Source organism: Lolium perenne, chromosome 2 (assembly GCF_019359855.2).
Source record: "Lolium perenne isolate Kyuss_39 chromosome 2, Kyuss_2.0, whole genome shotgun sequence".
Taxonomy (NCBI): domain Eukaryota; kingdom Viridiplantae; phylum Streptophyta; class Magnoliopsida; order Poales; family Poaceae; genus Lolium; species Lolium perenne.
Window position 1 is genome coordinate 221628750 of NC_067245.2, and position 17548 is coordinate 221646297.

The 17548-nt window shown below is 44.9% G+C and overlaps 1 protein-coding gene across 1 annotated transcript; it reads left to right on the forward strand.

Annotated features, from left to right (window-relative positions):
- The first annotated feature begins 13301 nt into the window (after window positions 1-13301).
- LOC139835735 (uncharacterized mitochondrial protein AtMg00810-like) lies at window positions 13302-14768 on the forward strand. The gene is made up of 2 exons (XM_071825600.1): window positions 13302-13556; window positions 13833-14768. The coding sequence occupies exons 1-2, from the start codon at window positions 13302-13304 to the stop codon at window positions 14766-14768; spliced, it is 1191 nt and encodes a 396-aa protein (XP_071681701.1).
- The last annotated feature ends 2780 nt before the right edge of the window (window positions 14769-17548 follow it).

Genomic DNA, 17548 nt, shown 5'->3' on the forward strand with positions numbered 1-17548 from the left:
GGGATTGAGGAAGAAAGGTTATTGGAAATATTGAAGAAGCACCGAGGAGCTATTGGCTACACTCTTGATGATTTGAAGGGGATTTCTCCTTCTATTTGCCAACATGCTATTAATATGGAAGATGATGCAAAGCCTGTTGTTGAACATCAGCGTCGTCTAATTCCGAAGATGAAGGAAGTGGTAAGAAATGAGGTATTACGACTTCTTGAAGCTGGTATTATATATCCTATTGCTGATAGTAGATGGGTTAGTCCTGTACATTGCGTTCCCAAGAAAGGAGGAATGACTGTTGTGCCTAATGATAATGATGAGCTCATCCCTCAAAGAGTAGTTGTAGGGTATAGAATGTGCATTGATTTTCGAAAAGTTAATAAAGTCACTAAGAAAGATCATTACCCTTTACCATTTATTGATCAAATGTTAGAAAGATTGTCTAAAAATACTCATTTTTGTTTTCTTGATGGTTATTCCGGGTTTTCACAAATTGCTGTTAAAGCTAAAGATCAAGAGAAAACCACTTTTACTTGTCCTTATGGAACTTATGCTTATAGACGTATGCCTTTTGGTTTATGTAATGCTCCTGCTACTTTTCAAAGATGCATGTCTGCTATTTTTCATGGTTTTTGTGAGAGTATTGTAGAGGTATTCATGGATGATTTTTCCGTCTATGGGAATTCATTTGATAGTTGCTTGCGAAACCTTGATAAAGTTTTGCAGAGATGTGAAGAAACTAACCTTGTTCTTAATTGGGAGAAATGCCACTTTATGGTTAATGAAGGAATTGTATTGGGACATAAAATTTCTGAGAGAGGTATTAAAGTTGATAGAGCTAAAGTTGAAGCAATTGAGAAGATGCCCTATCCAAGGGATGTTAAAGGTATTCGTAGTGTTCTTGGTCATGCTGGGTTTTATAGGAGATTTATTAAAGATTTCTCCAAGATTTCAAAACCTCTTACTAATCTTCTTCAAAAAGATGTACCATTTGTTTTTGATGATGATTGTAAGGAAGCTTTTGAAACTCTTAAGAAAGCCTTAACAACTGCTCCTATAGTTGAACCTCCTGATTGGAACTTACCATTTGAAATTATGTGTGATGCTAGTGATTTTGCTGTAGGCGCTGTTCTTGGACAGCGAGTAGATAAAAAACTGAATGTTATTCATTATGCTAGTAAAACTCTTGATGCTGCTCAAAGAAATTATGCTACAACTGAAAAGGAATTATTAGCTGTAGTCTTTGCTTGTGATAAATTTAGATCTTATATTGTTGATTCAAAAGTTACTATTCATACTAATCATGCTGCAATTAGATACCTAATGACAAAGAAAGATGCTAAGCCGAGGCTTATTAGATGGGTACTTCTTTTGCAAGAATTTGATTTACATATTGTAGATAGGAAAGGTGCTGATAATCCTGTTGCTGATAATTTGTCTAGATTGGAAAACATTGCTTATGATCCTGTTCCTGTTAATGATAGTTTTCCAAATGAACAATTGGCTGTAATAAAGGTGAGCTCGCGAGACAGTCCTTGGTATGCTGATTATGCTAACTTTATTGTTTCCAAGTACTTGCCTCCAACCTTTTCAGCTCAGCAAAGGAGGAAGTTCTTTTATGACTTGAGGCATTATTTTTGGGATGACGCACACTTATATAAAGAAGGAGTGGATGGTATTATGCGAAGATGTGTTCCCGAATATGAACAACAAGAGATATTGAGTAAATGTCATGGTAGTGCTTATGGAGGACATCACGCCGGAGAAAGAACCGCGCAAAAGGTTCTACAATCAGGTTTTTATTGGCCAACTCTCTTCAAAGATGCGAGAAAGTTTATTTTATCTTGTGATGAATGCCAAAGGGTTGGTAATATCTCCAGACGTAATGAAATGCCAATGAATTATACTCTTGTTATTGAACCGTTTGATTGTTGGGGATTTGACTTCATGGGACCTTTTCCGTCTTCAGAAGGTAACACTCACATACTTGTTGCTGTTGATTATGTTACTAAATGGGTGGAAGCTATACCTACAAAAAGTGCTGATGGTGAGACCTCTTTAAGAATGCTTTTAGATATTATTTTTCCTAGATTTGGAGTACCTAGATATATTATGACTGATGGAGGTTCTCATTTTATTCATGGAGGTTTTAGAAAAACTCTTGCTAAGTATGGTATTAATCATAGAATTGCTTCCGCTTATCATCCTCAAACTAGTGGTCAAGTAGAATTATCGAATAGAGAGATTAAATCTATTTTGGGAAAGACCGTTAATAAAACTAGAAAGAATTGGGCTAGTAAATTGAAGGATGCACTATGGGCTTATAGAACTGCTTATAAAAATCCCATGGGAATGTCACCTTATAAAATGGTTTATGGGAAAGCTTGTCATTTACCTTTAGAACTAGAGCACAAAGCTTATTGGGCTGTTAGAGAATTAAATAAAGATCCTAAACTTGCCGGTGATAAGAGGTTGTTGCAATTAAGTTCTCTAGATGAATGGAGAAGTGAAGCTTATGAAAATGCTAAACTCTTTAAAGAGAAAGTTAAAAAATGGCATGATAGAAGGATTATCAAAAGAGAATTTAATATTGGGGATAAAGTCCTATTGTATCGGTCTCGTCTCAGATTCTTTGCAGGGAAATTACTCTCAAAATGGGAAGGACCATATGTTGTCGAGGAGGTGTACCGTTCAGGAGCAATCAAAATTAGCTCTCTCCAAGGCAATGCTACGCAAGTGGTGAATGGACAAAGACTCAAGCATTATATCTCAGGTGATTCCTATAATGTTGATATTGATATTATTCAAGTAGAAACACCGGAAGCCTTCATCAAAGGGCAAATTGACAGTCCGCCAGAACTCAGCTTTGAATAGGTAACAGTACTGGTAATGAAAAGTACGCAATTTACTTTCCGAACAATATTTTTGCTGTTTTTAGAAAATATGAAAAATTACGAGTTCGAAACGGAGTGGAAAGGACGCACGAGGGGGCGCCACCATAGGCCGGCGCGGCCAAGCCTGGGGCCGCGCCGACCTATGGTTTGGCCGCCCCGTCGCCCCTTTCCGACTCTGGTTCGATCTGGTACTTTCCGTTTGTCGTGAAAAATTTTGCTATATAATCCCCCGGACCCCTGGAGGTCCGTATATCGTTTTCTCGACGTGTTTTGTTTCGAGTTGTTTCTGCCAGGATTTGCTTCGGATCTAGAGCCATCATGTCTTCGTCGGAAACTCCGAAGGACAGCTCCAGCAAGGATGTTGGCAACTTGTACATGGAGGAGCTGAGGATGCACCCCAAGGAGTTGCTGCTCGTTGAAGGAGAACTGCAGGTCAAGGATGTCCAGGGTCCTAAAGGAGAAGGAAGCCTGGAAGACAGGATGGAGAAGCTAGAACAAGAGGTTTTCAAATACAAGAAGATGGCTGAGCGTGAGGTGGATATCTTCCACAGAATTGTGTCTGAACTCATTGCTGAACATGAGAAGGAAACTGCAAAGCTTTGGAGCGACATCCTCTCACTTCACGACACCACCAACAAGCTCCAAGCACAACTCTATGATTTTCAGAATCAGAACTGTGAGTATGAAAACAGGTTTAAATACATAAGCCGTGCTGCTAGTTTCAGGATCCCCGAGACCAAGATGTCGTTTCTTGATGGAGAGCCTCTTCCTTGGAAGTTTGATGACGGGAATTCATCACCACCATCTCCGCAGGAGTAATTCATCATCGGTATTGGCATCCCCTTGGTTTGTTCCAAGCTTGGGGGAGTGCCGCGGTATCACATTATCACTACCTTTTACTTTTATTGTCAAGTAGTGTCATATCATGAGTAGGGAAGTTATCATATAAGATGGGTTGCAGTTTGGAAGTATCTCTCCTTTAGTTGGTTATCTATGTATCCCTTGGTGTGAGTTATCGTTATGGAATATTAATGAGAAGTTTTATCATTTACATATTGCACATCTTATTCTAGTTTGCAATCTCTATTGTATGATTTACCTTGTTGTTAGTATTGGTATCACTTTGGGAGCATTGAATAAATCTATTTGGTTTTGGCAAACTTAGCATTGGTCAATAGCAACAACACTTTGAGGTTTAGTTAGAAAAGAGAAATACATATAGATGTTTCATTGTCTTTCTTTCTTGTTAGCTCATAGCTTATTATTCTAAAGTTAAGATTGTTTGTGCTTACAAGGAAGATGCATGATTGTTTCTATCATATGTATATTTGTTTGTTTCCCTCGACTCTTATGCTTGCTAATTAACCTTGCTAGCCAAAGACCTGTACTGAGAGGGAATACTTCTCGTGCATCCAAACCTTAACCCAAACCTATGTCATTTGTGTCCACCATACCTACCTACTACATGGTATTTTCTGCCATCCCAAGTAAATACTTCATGTGCTACCTTTAAACAATTCAAAACTTAGTATCTCTAATTTGTGTCAATGTTTCATAGCTCATGAGGAAGTATGTGGTGTTTTATCTTTCAATCTTGTTGGGCAACTTCCACCAATGGACTAGTGGCTTCATCCGCTTATCCAATAATTTTGCAAAAAGAGCTGGCAATGGGATTCCCAGTCCCAAATTAATTAAATTAAATAGACACTCCTCCATGGTATGTGATTGATGGACGGCACCCGAGGATTCGGTTAGCCATGGCTTGTGTAAGCAAAGGTTGGGGGGAGTGTCATCATCATAATAAAGCTAAGATAAAAAGGCACTCCTTCATGGTATGAGATTGTTGGCAGGCACCCGAGGATTCGGTTAGCCATGGTTTGTGAAAGAAAAGGTTGGAAGGAGTGCCACACAAAATGAAAATAATATGGGAGCCGCTCTTTGGAGGTTGTTTGGCAAGGGGGTTAGAGTACCCGCTACCAGTCGTTGACAACAACAAACACCTCTCAAAATGTTACTTTTATTCTCTTTATATGATTGCAAAACTGAAAAAGCTCTAGCACATGATTTAATCACTGCTTCCCTCTGCGAAGGGCCTATCTTTTACTTTATGTTGAGTCAGTAAACCTATTTCCCTCCATCTCAAGCAAGCATTTGAGTAGTTGTGATCAAACCATTATATTGTGATTCGCTACATCATGTCTTTTATTCTTCCTTGTTTAGTACAAGTTTTATCTGAATGAATATAGCTTTGCAAGTTATCAATGATCATGAAAAGACCATTATGATTGAGTATGCAAGTTGTGCCTTATAAACTTTAACATGAGAGCGCTGCTCAATGAGATAAATATAATCATTAATTGTTCTCTGACCAAGAACGAAGTTTGCCATCACCAATTATGATTTCTTATGTACCTTTACTTGTGACTACCTTATACTTGTTTCAAGATGAGTTATAAGAGGTTGTTTACTATAATGTCCTGTGTGAATGAATATGATGCTTCTTGTCCGTATTTTATTTATCGACTCTTCACTCCATAAACATGTGGTCCTGTCTATCGAGCTCAGTTTCGCTTGGGGACAAGCGAAGTCTAAGCTTGGGGGGAGTTGATACGTCCAATTTGCATCACTATTTTATATCATAATTTGCTGTTATTCATTGATATATTTCATATTGGGACACAATACTTATGTTATTTCATCTATTTTGCATGTTTCATCATTATTGGAGGATCAAGCACCGGAGCCAGGATTCTGCTGGAAAAAGCACCGTCAGAATACAATATTTCGGAAGATCAACTGTGGGAGGAAATTATACCAAAAATCCTATTTTTCAAGATGACGAAGGAAGCCAGAAGGAGGAGCCAGGAGGACCCAGGGTGGGCCCACACCCTAGGGCGGCGCGGCCCATGCCCTGGCCGCGCCGCCATGTGGTTTGGGGGGCCCACGACCCCTTTCGCCTCCTTTTCTTCGCGAAACCCTTCGTCCCGAAGACCTAAGCCACAGAGGGTTCCTCACGAAGAGTTACAGCCGCCTCTGCGGGGCGGAGAACACCAGAGAGAAAAGAGCTCTCCGGCGGGCAGGAATCCGCCGGGGAAATTCCCTCCGGGAGGGGGAAATCGACGCCATCGTCACCGTCATCGAGCTGGACATCATCTCCATCACCATCATCATCATCTCCACCATCATCACCGCCATCTCCTCCGCAGCACCTCGTCACCGCCGTAGCAATTTGGGTTTGATCTTGATTGTTTGATAGGGGAAACTCTCCCGGTATCTATTCATACTTGTTGTTGATGCTATTGAGTGAAACCATTGAACCAAGTTTATGTTCAGATTGTTATTCATCATCATATCACCTCTGATCATGTTCCATATGATGTCCTGTGAGTAGTTTGTTTAGTTCTTGAGGACATGGGTGAAGTCTAAATGTTAGTAGTGAACTATGGATGAGTAATATTCAATGGTGTGATATTTAAGTTGTGGTGTTATTCTTCTAGTGGTGTCATGTGAACGTCGACTACATGACACTTCACCATTTATGGGCCTAGGGGAATGCATCTTGTATTCGTTTGCTAATTGCGGGGTTGCCGGAGTGACAGAAACCTAAACCCCCGTTGGTATATCGATGCAGGAGGGATCGCAGGATCTCAGAGTTTAAGGCTGTGGTTAGATTTATTCTTAATTACTTTCTTGTAGTTGCGGATGCTTGCAAGGGGTATAATCACAAGTATGTATTAGTCCTAGGAAGGGCGGTACATTAGCATAGGTTCACCCACACAACACTTATCATAACAATGAAGATTATTTAGCCGTATGTAGCGAAAGCACTAGACTAAAATCCCGTGTGTCCTCGAGAACGCTTGGTCATTATAAGTAAACAAACCGGCTTGTCCTTTGTGCTAAAAAGGATTGGGCCACTCGCTGCAATTATTACTCTCGCACTTTACTTACTCGTACTTTATTCAACTGTTACATCAAAACCCCCTGAATACTTGTCTGTGAGCATTTACAGTGAATCCTTCATCGAAACTGCTTGTCAACACCTTCTGCTCCTCGTTGGGATCGACATTCTTACTTATCGAAGATACTACGATACACCCCCTATACTTGTGGGTCATCACCATCAACTACTCTTTGTTCAATATCATGTGATTTGCTATGCATGTCCGTCTTGTCTGAAGTAAGGGAGATTTACCACTAAAATGGTTAGAGCATGCATAATGTTAGAGAAGAACATTGGGCCGCTAACTAAAGCCATGATCCATGGTGGAAGTTTCAGTTTTGGACAAATATCCTCAATCTCATATGAGAAAATTAATTGTTGTTGAATGCTTATGCATAAAAGAGGAGTCCATTATCTGTTGTCTATGTTGTCCCGGTATGGATGTCTAAGTTGAGAATAATCAATAGCAAGAAATCCGATGCGAGCTTTCTCCTTAGACCTTTGTACAGGCGGCATAGAGGTACCCCTTTGTGACACTTGGTTAAAACATGTGCATTGCAATGATAATCCAGGCAATCCGAGCTAATTAGGACAAGGTGCGAGCACTATTAGTATACTATGCATGAGGCTTGCAACTTGTAAGATAAAATTTACATAACACATATGCTTTATTACTACCGTTGACAAAATTGTTTCTTGTTTTCAAAATTAAAGCTCTAGCACAAATATAGCAATCGATGCTTTCCTCTTTGAAGGACCTTTCTTTTACTTTTATTGTTGAGTCAGTTCACCTATTTCTCTCCATCTCAAGAAGCAAACACTTGCGTGAACTGTGCACTGATTCCTACATACTTGCATATTGCACTTGTTATATTACTTTACATTGACAACTATCCATGAGATATACAGGTTACAAGTTGAAAGCAACCGCTGAAACTTCATCTTCCTTTGTGTTGCTTCAATGTCTCTACTATGAATTATTGCTTTATGAGTTAACTCTTATGCAAGACTTATTGATGCTTGTCTTGAAGTACTATTCATGAAAAGTCTTTGCTATATGATTCATTTGTTTACTCATGTCATTTACATTGTTTTGATCGCTGCATTCAATACATATGCTTACAATAGTATGATCAAGGTTATGATGGCATGTCACTCCAGAAATTATCTTTGTTATCGTTTACCTTCTCGGGACGAGCAGAAACTAAGCTTGGGGATGCTGATACGTCTCCGACGTATCGATAATTTCTTATGTTCCATGCCACATTATTGATGATATCTACATGTTTTATGCATACTTTATGTCATATTTATGCATTTTCCAGCAATAACTTATTAACGAGATGCCGAAGAGCCAGTTGCTGTTTTCTGCTGTTTTTGGTTTCAGAAATCCTAGTAAGGAAATATTCTCGGAATTGGACGAAATCAACGCCCAGGGGCCTATTTTGCCACGAAGCTTCCAGAAGACCGAAGAGAAGACGAAGTGGGGCCACGAGGCGGCGCCACAGTAGGGCGGCGCGGCCCAGGTGCTGGCCGCGCGGCCCTAGTGTGTGGGCCCCTCGTGACTCTCCCGACTCTGCCCTTCCGCCTACAAATAGTCTTCGTCGCGAAACCCCCAGTACTGAGAGCCACGATACGGAAAACCTTCCAGAGACGCCGCCGCCGCCAATCCCATCTCGGGGGATTCAGGAGATCGCCTCCGGCACCCTGCCGGAGAGGGGATTCATCTCCCGGAGGACTCTACACCGCCATGGTCGCCTCCGGAGTGATGAGTGAGTAGTTCACCCCTGGACTATGGGTCCATAGCAGTAGCTAGATGGTTGTCTTCTCCTCATTATGCTTCATTGTCGGATCTTGTGAGCTGCCTAACATGATCAAGATCATCTATCTGTAATGCTATATGTTGTGTTTGTTGGGATCCGATGGATAGAGAATACTATGTTATGTTGATTATCAATCTATGTGTTGTTTATGATCTTGCATGCTCTCCGTTACTAGTAGATGCTTTGGCCAAGTTGATGCTTGTAACTCCAAGAGGGAGTATTTATGCTCGATAGTGGGTTCATGTCTCCATGAATCTGGGGGAGTGACAGAAGCCCCTAAGGTTATGGATGTGCTGTTGCCACTAGGGATAAAACATTGATGCTATGTCCGAGGATGTAGTTATTGATTACATTACGCACCATACTTAATGCAATTGTCTGTTGTTTGCAACTTAATACTGGAAGGGGTTCGGATGATAACCTGAAGGTGGACTTTTTAGGCATAGATGCATGCTGGATAGCGGTCTATGTACTTTGTCGTAATGCCCAATTAAATCTCACAATACTCATCATATCATGTATGTGCATTGTCATGCCCTCTGTATTTGTCAATTGCCCAACTGTAATTTGTTCACCCAACATGCTATTTATCTTATGGGAGAGACACCTCTAGTGAACTGTGGACCCCGGTCCATTCTTTTACATTGAATACAATCTACTGCAATACTTGTTCTACTGTTCTCTGCAAACAATCATCATCCACACTATACATCTAATTCTTTGTTACAGCCAGCCGGTGAGATTGACAACCTCACTGTTTCGTTGGGGCAAAGTACTTTGGTTGTGTTGTGCAGGTTCCACGTTGGTGCCGGAATCCCTGGTGTTGCGCCGCACTACATCTCGCCGCCATAAACCTTCAACGTGCTTCTTGGCTCCTACTGGTTCGATAAACCTTGGTTTCTTACTGAGGGAAAACTTGCCGCTGTACGCATCACACCTTCCTCTTGGGGTTCCCAACGGACGCGTGTTGTACGCGTATCACGCCTCCACTTGCATATTGCTGCCGCAAAACTCAAAACACCGAGCAAGTTTCTCGAGACTCGAACCTCCATTGCTAGTCATCTAATCCAGCCTTCATGATATTCTCTGCCTTTAATTTCACCATGGATCAGAATGTCATCAGATGGCAACACAGAACAGAGCTTCGCGCCGCTCCCTCCAGAATCAAACGGACGGAATAAAAGCATGGGTGCGCACAACCGAATACCACCCGATCCAGCAAACTTCAGACATAACTTGCACTGTTACAATCATTGGTGGGCCTTCCGAAACTCAACACGCTGGCTAGATCAAGAAGGTCTGGCCTCAGGAAGGTCTCCATCTTCACACAAGAGGAACGCTAGGACAACTACCATTATTGTAAACCGCACCAGCAGCCCCAACGCCGACGCCACCGGTCGGCGGCCGAGGAGGAGATGAACCGACAAAAAAGGAACAGAGAGCACCCGGCCGCCAGCCACAGAGCAGATCATCGCGTCGCCGCATCCAGGGCTCCACCCGCAGCTTGAGGAGCATGAGTGCCTTGCCTCGTGGCAACCCAGAATGAATCCAGTGTTAACATAGGTCTAGTGTATATCTTGTATAGAAATACAGCTGTCGATACATGTACGGTTGTACCCTTGTACCTAGTATGCTGATCATTATAAAAAGGAGAGACACGTGAGGGCTGTGCCCCATGAAACCCTAAACTTAATTTGGTATCAGAGCCTGATCAGCCCACCGCCGCCTCTCAACCCTAGCGCCTCTGATCCGATCTCGGCCGCCACCATGACCAGCGCATCGCTGCCCCTCTCCACCACCGTCGGCGCCATCGTCTCGCCTCCGGCAGCCACCGTCGCAGCTCCTGCAGTCACCCCCACCATCACCGTTCGTCTCGACCGCAACAACTACATGTTGTGGCGCGCCCTCACCCTCACAGACCTCTCCGGTGCCTCTCTCCATGGGTACCTCGACGGCACCACGGCCGCACCAAGCAAAACCCTCACCGAAGGGGAAGGTGCCGATGCACGCGTCGTGGTCAACTCCGAATACCACCGGTGGTGGACACAAGATCAGAAAGTCCTTGGACTCCTCTTTCCTCGATGACGGAGGACATCGCGTGCCAGTTGCTGGGCTGCTCCACAGCCGCAGCGGCATGGACTGCTGTCCAGTCCATGTTCAGCGCGCAGAACCGTGCCGGGGTTCGGCACATCAAGCGTCAGATTCAGGCGATGAAGAAGCAGGACATGACGGCGGGCGAGTATATGCAGAAGGTAAAGGAGCTTGCTGACGCCATGGCCGCCGCCGGCTCTCCGTTCTCCGATGACAACATCATCGACTACATGCTGACTGGCCTCGGGCAGGCTTTCAACCCCATCACCGCATCGCTCAACATGGCGACCGTTCCGGTCACGTTGCCATCCTTCTACTCCATGGTCTTGAACTATGAGGCGCTCCAACAGTCGCAGCAAGCCGAGGGCGATGAGTGGACCTCGTCCGCGAACGCTGTGTCGCGTCCAGGTCAGACCAATCTTGGTCGACCATCTGGTGGCGCGTCGGTCGGCTATCAGCAGCAGCCCAACTACCAGCAGCAAGACCGTCGCCCGTCAGGAGGCTCCACGGGCAACCAGCAGCAGGATCGGCGCCGTGATGGCGGTGGCCAGGACCGATGCCGCGATGGTGGCGGCAACGGTCGCAATGGAGGAGGCAACAACGGCCGTCGCTGGCGCCCCAAGTGCCAAATCTGCAAGAACTAGGGGACATGAGGCCTCAAAATGTCGCTATCGCTACGATGACAACTCCCGCTCCGGCAACACAACATCAACCTCCTCCAACAACCCTCCGCACTGGATCATGGACTCTGGTGCGACGGATCACCCAACGAGTGATCTTGAGCGCCTTCACATGCATGAGCGCTATGGCGGGACGGACCAAGTGCAAGTGGCCAATGGTGCAGGTTTGTCTATTTCGCATATTGGTCATTCGAATTTAGCCGGTTCATCTCTTCAGCTTCGCAATGTTCTTCATGTTCCAAACATTAGCAAGCATCTTTTATCTGTCTATCGTCTTGTTTGCGATAATGACGTCTTTGTTGAATTTCACAAATTCTTTTTCCTTGTTAAGGACAAGGCCACGAGGCGCACCCTTCTTCACGGTAGAAGCCAGGACGGGTTGTACCCCATCCCGTTTAGCCGTGCGTCTTCATTATCCCGTCATGCGTCATCCAGCGTCAAGATTACTCCGTCCCAGTGGCATCAGCATCTCGGTCATCCTTCGAATAATATAGTCCAGTCTATTGTTAGGCAAAGCGATCTTTTGTGTTCTTCTTCTAGTCAAACTTTGGTTTGTGATGCTTGTCAGCGTGCTAAGAGTCGACAATTACCTTATAAAGATTCTTATCGTATTTCCACTGTTCCCCTTGAGTTGGTTCATTCTGATGTTTGGGGTCCTGCTATTGCTTCATCCGGTGGTTACAAATATTATGTTAGTTTTGTCGATGATTATTCTCATATTTGTTGGATCTACCTCCTTAAGCACAAGTCTAATGTTGAGCAGGTTTTCTATGCATTTCAAGCACATGTTGAGCGCCTTTTGAACACAAAGATTAGGGTTGTCCAATCTGACTGGGGTGGTGAATATCACAAACTTCATCGCTATTTCCAGCGCACCGGGATTTCTCACCGTGTGTGTTTCCCACACACATCTCAGCATAATGGTATCGCTGAACGAAAACACCGCCACTTGGTTGAGACGGGGTTAGCTCTCTTGGCCCACTCGTCTCTTCCTCTTCGCTATTGGGACGAGGCGTTCCTCACTGCCTGCTACCTTATAAATCGCATGCCTACTCCTGTTTTGCATAAGGACACGCCCTTCCATCGCCTTCTTGGAGTTCAGCCCGATTACACTTTCCTTCGCACCTTTGGTTGCGCATGCTGGCCTAGTTTGCATAAGTATAATGCACGCAAACTCGCCTTCCGATCCACTATGTGTGTGTTCCTTGGGTATAGTCCTATGCATAAGGGATACAAATGTCTCGATCGGTCCACGGGACGTATTTATATTTCCCGTGACGTCATTTTTGAAGAATCTGTGTTTCCGTATTCCACTCCAGGTGTTGTCATTGATGTTTCTACTCTTGCGCATGCTATAGCTTCCCCTTCCGATGAACCGGTTACGAGTGTCAATATGCGGAATTATGACCTGTCCTATTTGTCTCCTAATGCACCTGTTTGTGTGAGCTCTCCACTTGTGCAAGTTCCTCCAGCGATCGATGTCGCTGCTCCAGCTGGTGTGATCGACGTGCATGGCTGCACGCCTCCCGAACCATGCACACCGACTGGGCCGTCGTCTCCGGATCCTCCCTCGCCTTCGCTGTAGACAGATGGGTCTCCGTCGCCTGCGGCCCATCTCCCTTCCCAGCCTGTGATGCCTCCTGCCGGTAGCACTGCCGCTCCGGCCGCGTCACCCACGACTGGTGCCCCATCGGCGGATGCTCCGCCCGCCACGACAGCTGCCCCTGGACATGGCATGGTTACCCGTGCTCGTAATCAAACCAGGCGTGACAAACACTATACGGATGGTACCATCCGCTATGATCCTCGTCGACGTGCTTTTCTCGCGACACCGGTTTCTCATTGCGAGGCAATTGATGATACTGCATGGAGAGCAGCTATGTCTGACGAGCTTTCGGCTCTCCGTCAGACAAATACTTGGGTGTTGGTTCCTCGACCACCTGGTGTAAATATCGTCGGCAGCAAATGGAATTTTAAGAGCAAGCAACGTCCTGATGGCTCAGTTGATAAGTATAAAGCTCGTCTTGTTTCTCGTGGGTTCACTCAGCAGCATGGCATTGATTATGGTGACACCTTCAGTCCAGTTGTTAAACCAACCACTGTTCGTCTTGTGCTGTCTTTGCGGCAGATTGATGTCAGTAATGCGTTCCTCCATGGCTTCTTCTCTTAGGATGTCTACATGCAGCAACCCCCGGGATTTGAGGATGCTCGGTATCCTTCTTACGTGTGCAAATTGCAGCGAGCTCTATATGGTCTTAAGCAGTCTCCCCGAGCCTGGTATGCTCGTTTGAGTGCTCTTCTCTCAGCTTGGTTTTCGTCCCAGTAAGGCCGACACATCGCTGTTCATTTTCTCTCAGCACGGTGTTCAAGTGTATATGTTGGTGTATGTTGATGATATTGTTATCGCTAGCTCTCTACTCCTGCGGCTGCCAGTGGTCTTGTTCGTTCTCTCTCAGCTAGTTTTCCTATTAAGGATCTTGGTGCCTTGGACTATTTTCTAGGTTTAGAGGCGACTTACAATTCAGGGGGTATGATACTAAGTCAGCGCAAGTATGCCATGGATTTACTACATCGTGTTAGCCTGGAGAATTGCAAGTCTACTTCTACACCTATGGCTATGACAGAACACCTTAGTCGAGAGTCAGGCACAGTTTTGGGTACTGATGATTCATTCAAGTACCGTAGTGTTGTTGGAGGTCTGCAGTACTTGACACTTACTCATCCTGATATATCTTTTGCTGTTAACAAGGTGTGCCAGTTCCTTTCTCAACCCACTGATGTTCATTGGGAAGCGGTGAAGCGCATTTTGAGATATATTAAGGGAACTCTAGACACAGGACTGAGGATACGCAGATCGCCATCTACTGGCATTAGCGTTTTCACTGATGCTGACCGGGCAGGCTGTGTTGATGATCGCCGTTCCACTGGTGGCTTTGCTATCTTTGTTGGACCAAACCTTATTTCTTGGAGTTCAAAGAAGCAGCCTACTGTTTCGAGATCGAGTACCGAAGCAGAATACAAGGCATTAGCAAATGGAGCTGCTGAAGCTATATGGGTCGAGTCTCTACTCCGGGAGTTGGGAGTTTCTCAGCAGCGCATTCCCATCTTATGGTGTGATAATTTAGGGGCCACATACCTGACTGCAAATCCAGTTTTCCATGCTCGGACAAAGCACACTGAGATTGATTTCCATTTTGTGCGTGAACGTGTTGCTTCTGGTGCTCTTCAAGTTAGATTCATCTCCACTCGTGATCAGCTGGCTGATGTGTTTACAAAACTAGCCACTCGACAGATGCTAGACCGTGTAAGGTCCAATCTGAATTTAGTGTCTAGAAGTTCAGATTGAGGGGAAGTGTTAACATAGGTCTAGTGTATATCTTGTATAGAAATACATCTGTCGATACATGTACGGTTGTACCCTTGTACCTTATATGCTGATCATTATATAAAGGAGAGACACGTGAGGGTTGTGCCCCACGAAACCCTAAACTTAATTTCCAGATCGTCTTGGGCCGCCAAGACGTCGCCGGCGCCCCTCGGCGCACCTAGCTTCACCACCGCATTGCCACGGTCAGCTCCGCCGCCTCGCCCCACTCCTCCGCCACGAGCACATGCACAGATGGCGCCGCCCCATGCACCCCCAAATCGCCGCCCTCCGCGCGAAGGACGGGCCGCCGGGTGCGCCTCTGCTCCCGTCCATCTTCGACGGCCGGGTGCCGCCACCACCGCCGGCACCGGCGGTGGTAACGGCCAGGACATGTGAAGGAGGTCGCAGCGGCTATGGGTTTGGAGCCTCCGGAGTCACCAGCGCGGACGACCCGGGAGGAAAACGTTTCGTCAGATAATTGGTAGGCCAGTCCTTTGTAGACTGCAAAGGGTCAAGCAAATATCACTGTTCTGATTCAGAGAGTAGCTCAAATAGCCATATAGGTTATAAATAAAATTGTTCAAAGTGTATAAAATTCCTTTATAAAGAAAGTCCATGTTGCTTGTACTGTCTGATCCTGGATAATTAAGTGATCCATGATTACGTTGAAGTGAGGAATATGTCTCATGTAAAGGTATTTACACTTTACATTGTAAAGAATTTGTTCTAGTTTGAAATGTCAGACTAATATTTTAAACTCTAGTATTTGTACTATTTGCTTTCTTGTATGCTCATCTTCAGTATTCCGCCATCTGACTAAATAATGATACAATTCAGAATGACAATGACGTATCCTCTGAAGATTTCAAAAGGAGAAGGCGCACTGTACAATTATAAGTTGTCAAGCCAGAACTACATGCTGTACAGTTCGAATTTCAAAAAACATACTTTTCTTTGCTAGACTTGGTTTCGATGACTCATCTTTTGTACAAATCCAACAATAACCAAAAGGGTTAGTATTGGCACCACCGTTCTTATCCGCAAGTTAACTTTTGTAGCTAGTCACTGTTTGCTAGTTGTATAGTTGCGTTTGCGTTCAGTTGTTCAGTTCATGATATTTCCCCAGTTCACTTGATAGACACAAAACATGTCACCTGTGTCCTGGAACTGGCAAATAGCACAATACCTTATTTTGGTAGACCCAAAACATGTCATGCCCGTGTCCCCGAATTGGAAAAGACGAACAAGAATAAAGCAAGAAGTTTGCCGAAGGACAATAGCAAATTTGTGCATGTACAACTGAACCAAAATGGGCGTGGTGACTAGTACGTCATATAGGCTAATCACGATGGCAGTTCACCAGGACCACCCCTTTCATGAACACTTTAAAATGTTTTTAGATCCACATTCCAGACCAGTTGTGTTCAGGTATTGTCGAATTCAAGGCGACCAGTCAGAGTACAGTTGTCATAACAACGCAATACATATTGTTATCTCAATCATTAAGATTTCTTTTTATAACTTTCCATAAGAACTTTTTTTTTTTTCGAATACTTTCGTTAAGAATTTAGAGCATCTCCAGCCGTGTCCCTCAAAGCGACCCCCTAGGGGACACGTTTTTCTTTCTGCAGCGTTTGGGGGACGTCGCTCCCCAGCCGCGCCACCCAAACGTGGCCCCCAAACTTGATTTCACATTAAAATAATATTTTTTGTTTTTTTTTAATTTTCATTTCAATAAAGAGGAGGAACATTACATAAACTAATACATAATTTGGAACATAGTTTTCCACAAACTAATACATAGTTTCGAACATGATTTCCACAAGCTAATACATAGTTAAAACATTGCAAAATGAGGAAACCTATCTAGTGTTGGCATCGCAGATTTCGTATGTTCGATGCCAAAAAAGAACATTCTCAATCACCTAAACTCAAAAATCCAGCTGATAATGATAGTCATGTTGGTCATTTGCAAAGAGAACATACAGAAACCTCTGTGACCATTTTCGCTGCGAAGAAAGAACACTTGACGTGTTCAATCGTCCTCCCCTTCATCGCCGCCGTGGTAGTGTCGGCGGTAGGACGTCTCGTCGAACACCTTCACGCTCATATCCGCGTCACCTAGGTACGAGAATGTGAGCATGCATCCGGCTTGGAGGTCGTGGTAGCGCGCGAATTTCTCCCAGCCGGTGTGGAGGTACATCTTGCCGCGCCCGTCCACCGGCCACCGGCAGCAGAGCCTCCCGCAGATGCAGCATGGCCGGTAACGAACTCGGTGAACTTGTCCGGCAGCCTCTGGATGCCGAGTGGGTCGCTATTGAGGATGACGATGAACTTGAACAACACTTGGTGCTCTTGCTGTATATACGACGATGAAGATGACGACGTTGCATGCGACGGTGACCGTGCAACTCTTGGTGCTCCAGCACGGCCGTGGCCAGGACCACGGCCGTGACCTCGGCCTCTACCTCTACCTCTACCAGCCATGGTCTGGTGGCCAGGGTTGGGAAGAGAGGCACTAGGATTTATGTGTGAGGGATGATGCGAGAGCGCCCCTTTTTATAGACCGGAGGGAGGCGGGGGAGCGGTGGCGCTCATTAACGCCGGCACGGAGAGCTAGGCGCGACGAGTCGCATCGCTGCGTCAACTGTACCATCGCTGCACGCCAATAACTTTTGTCGTGAGGTAGGCGATGGTTAGGTTAAATTTGAATGTGCCGCTGATGCGTAGGGTCCGCGTCTCCTCGCCTCGCTTTTCGT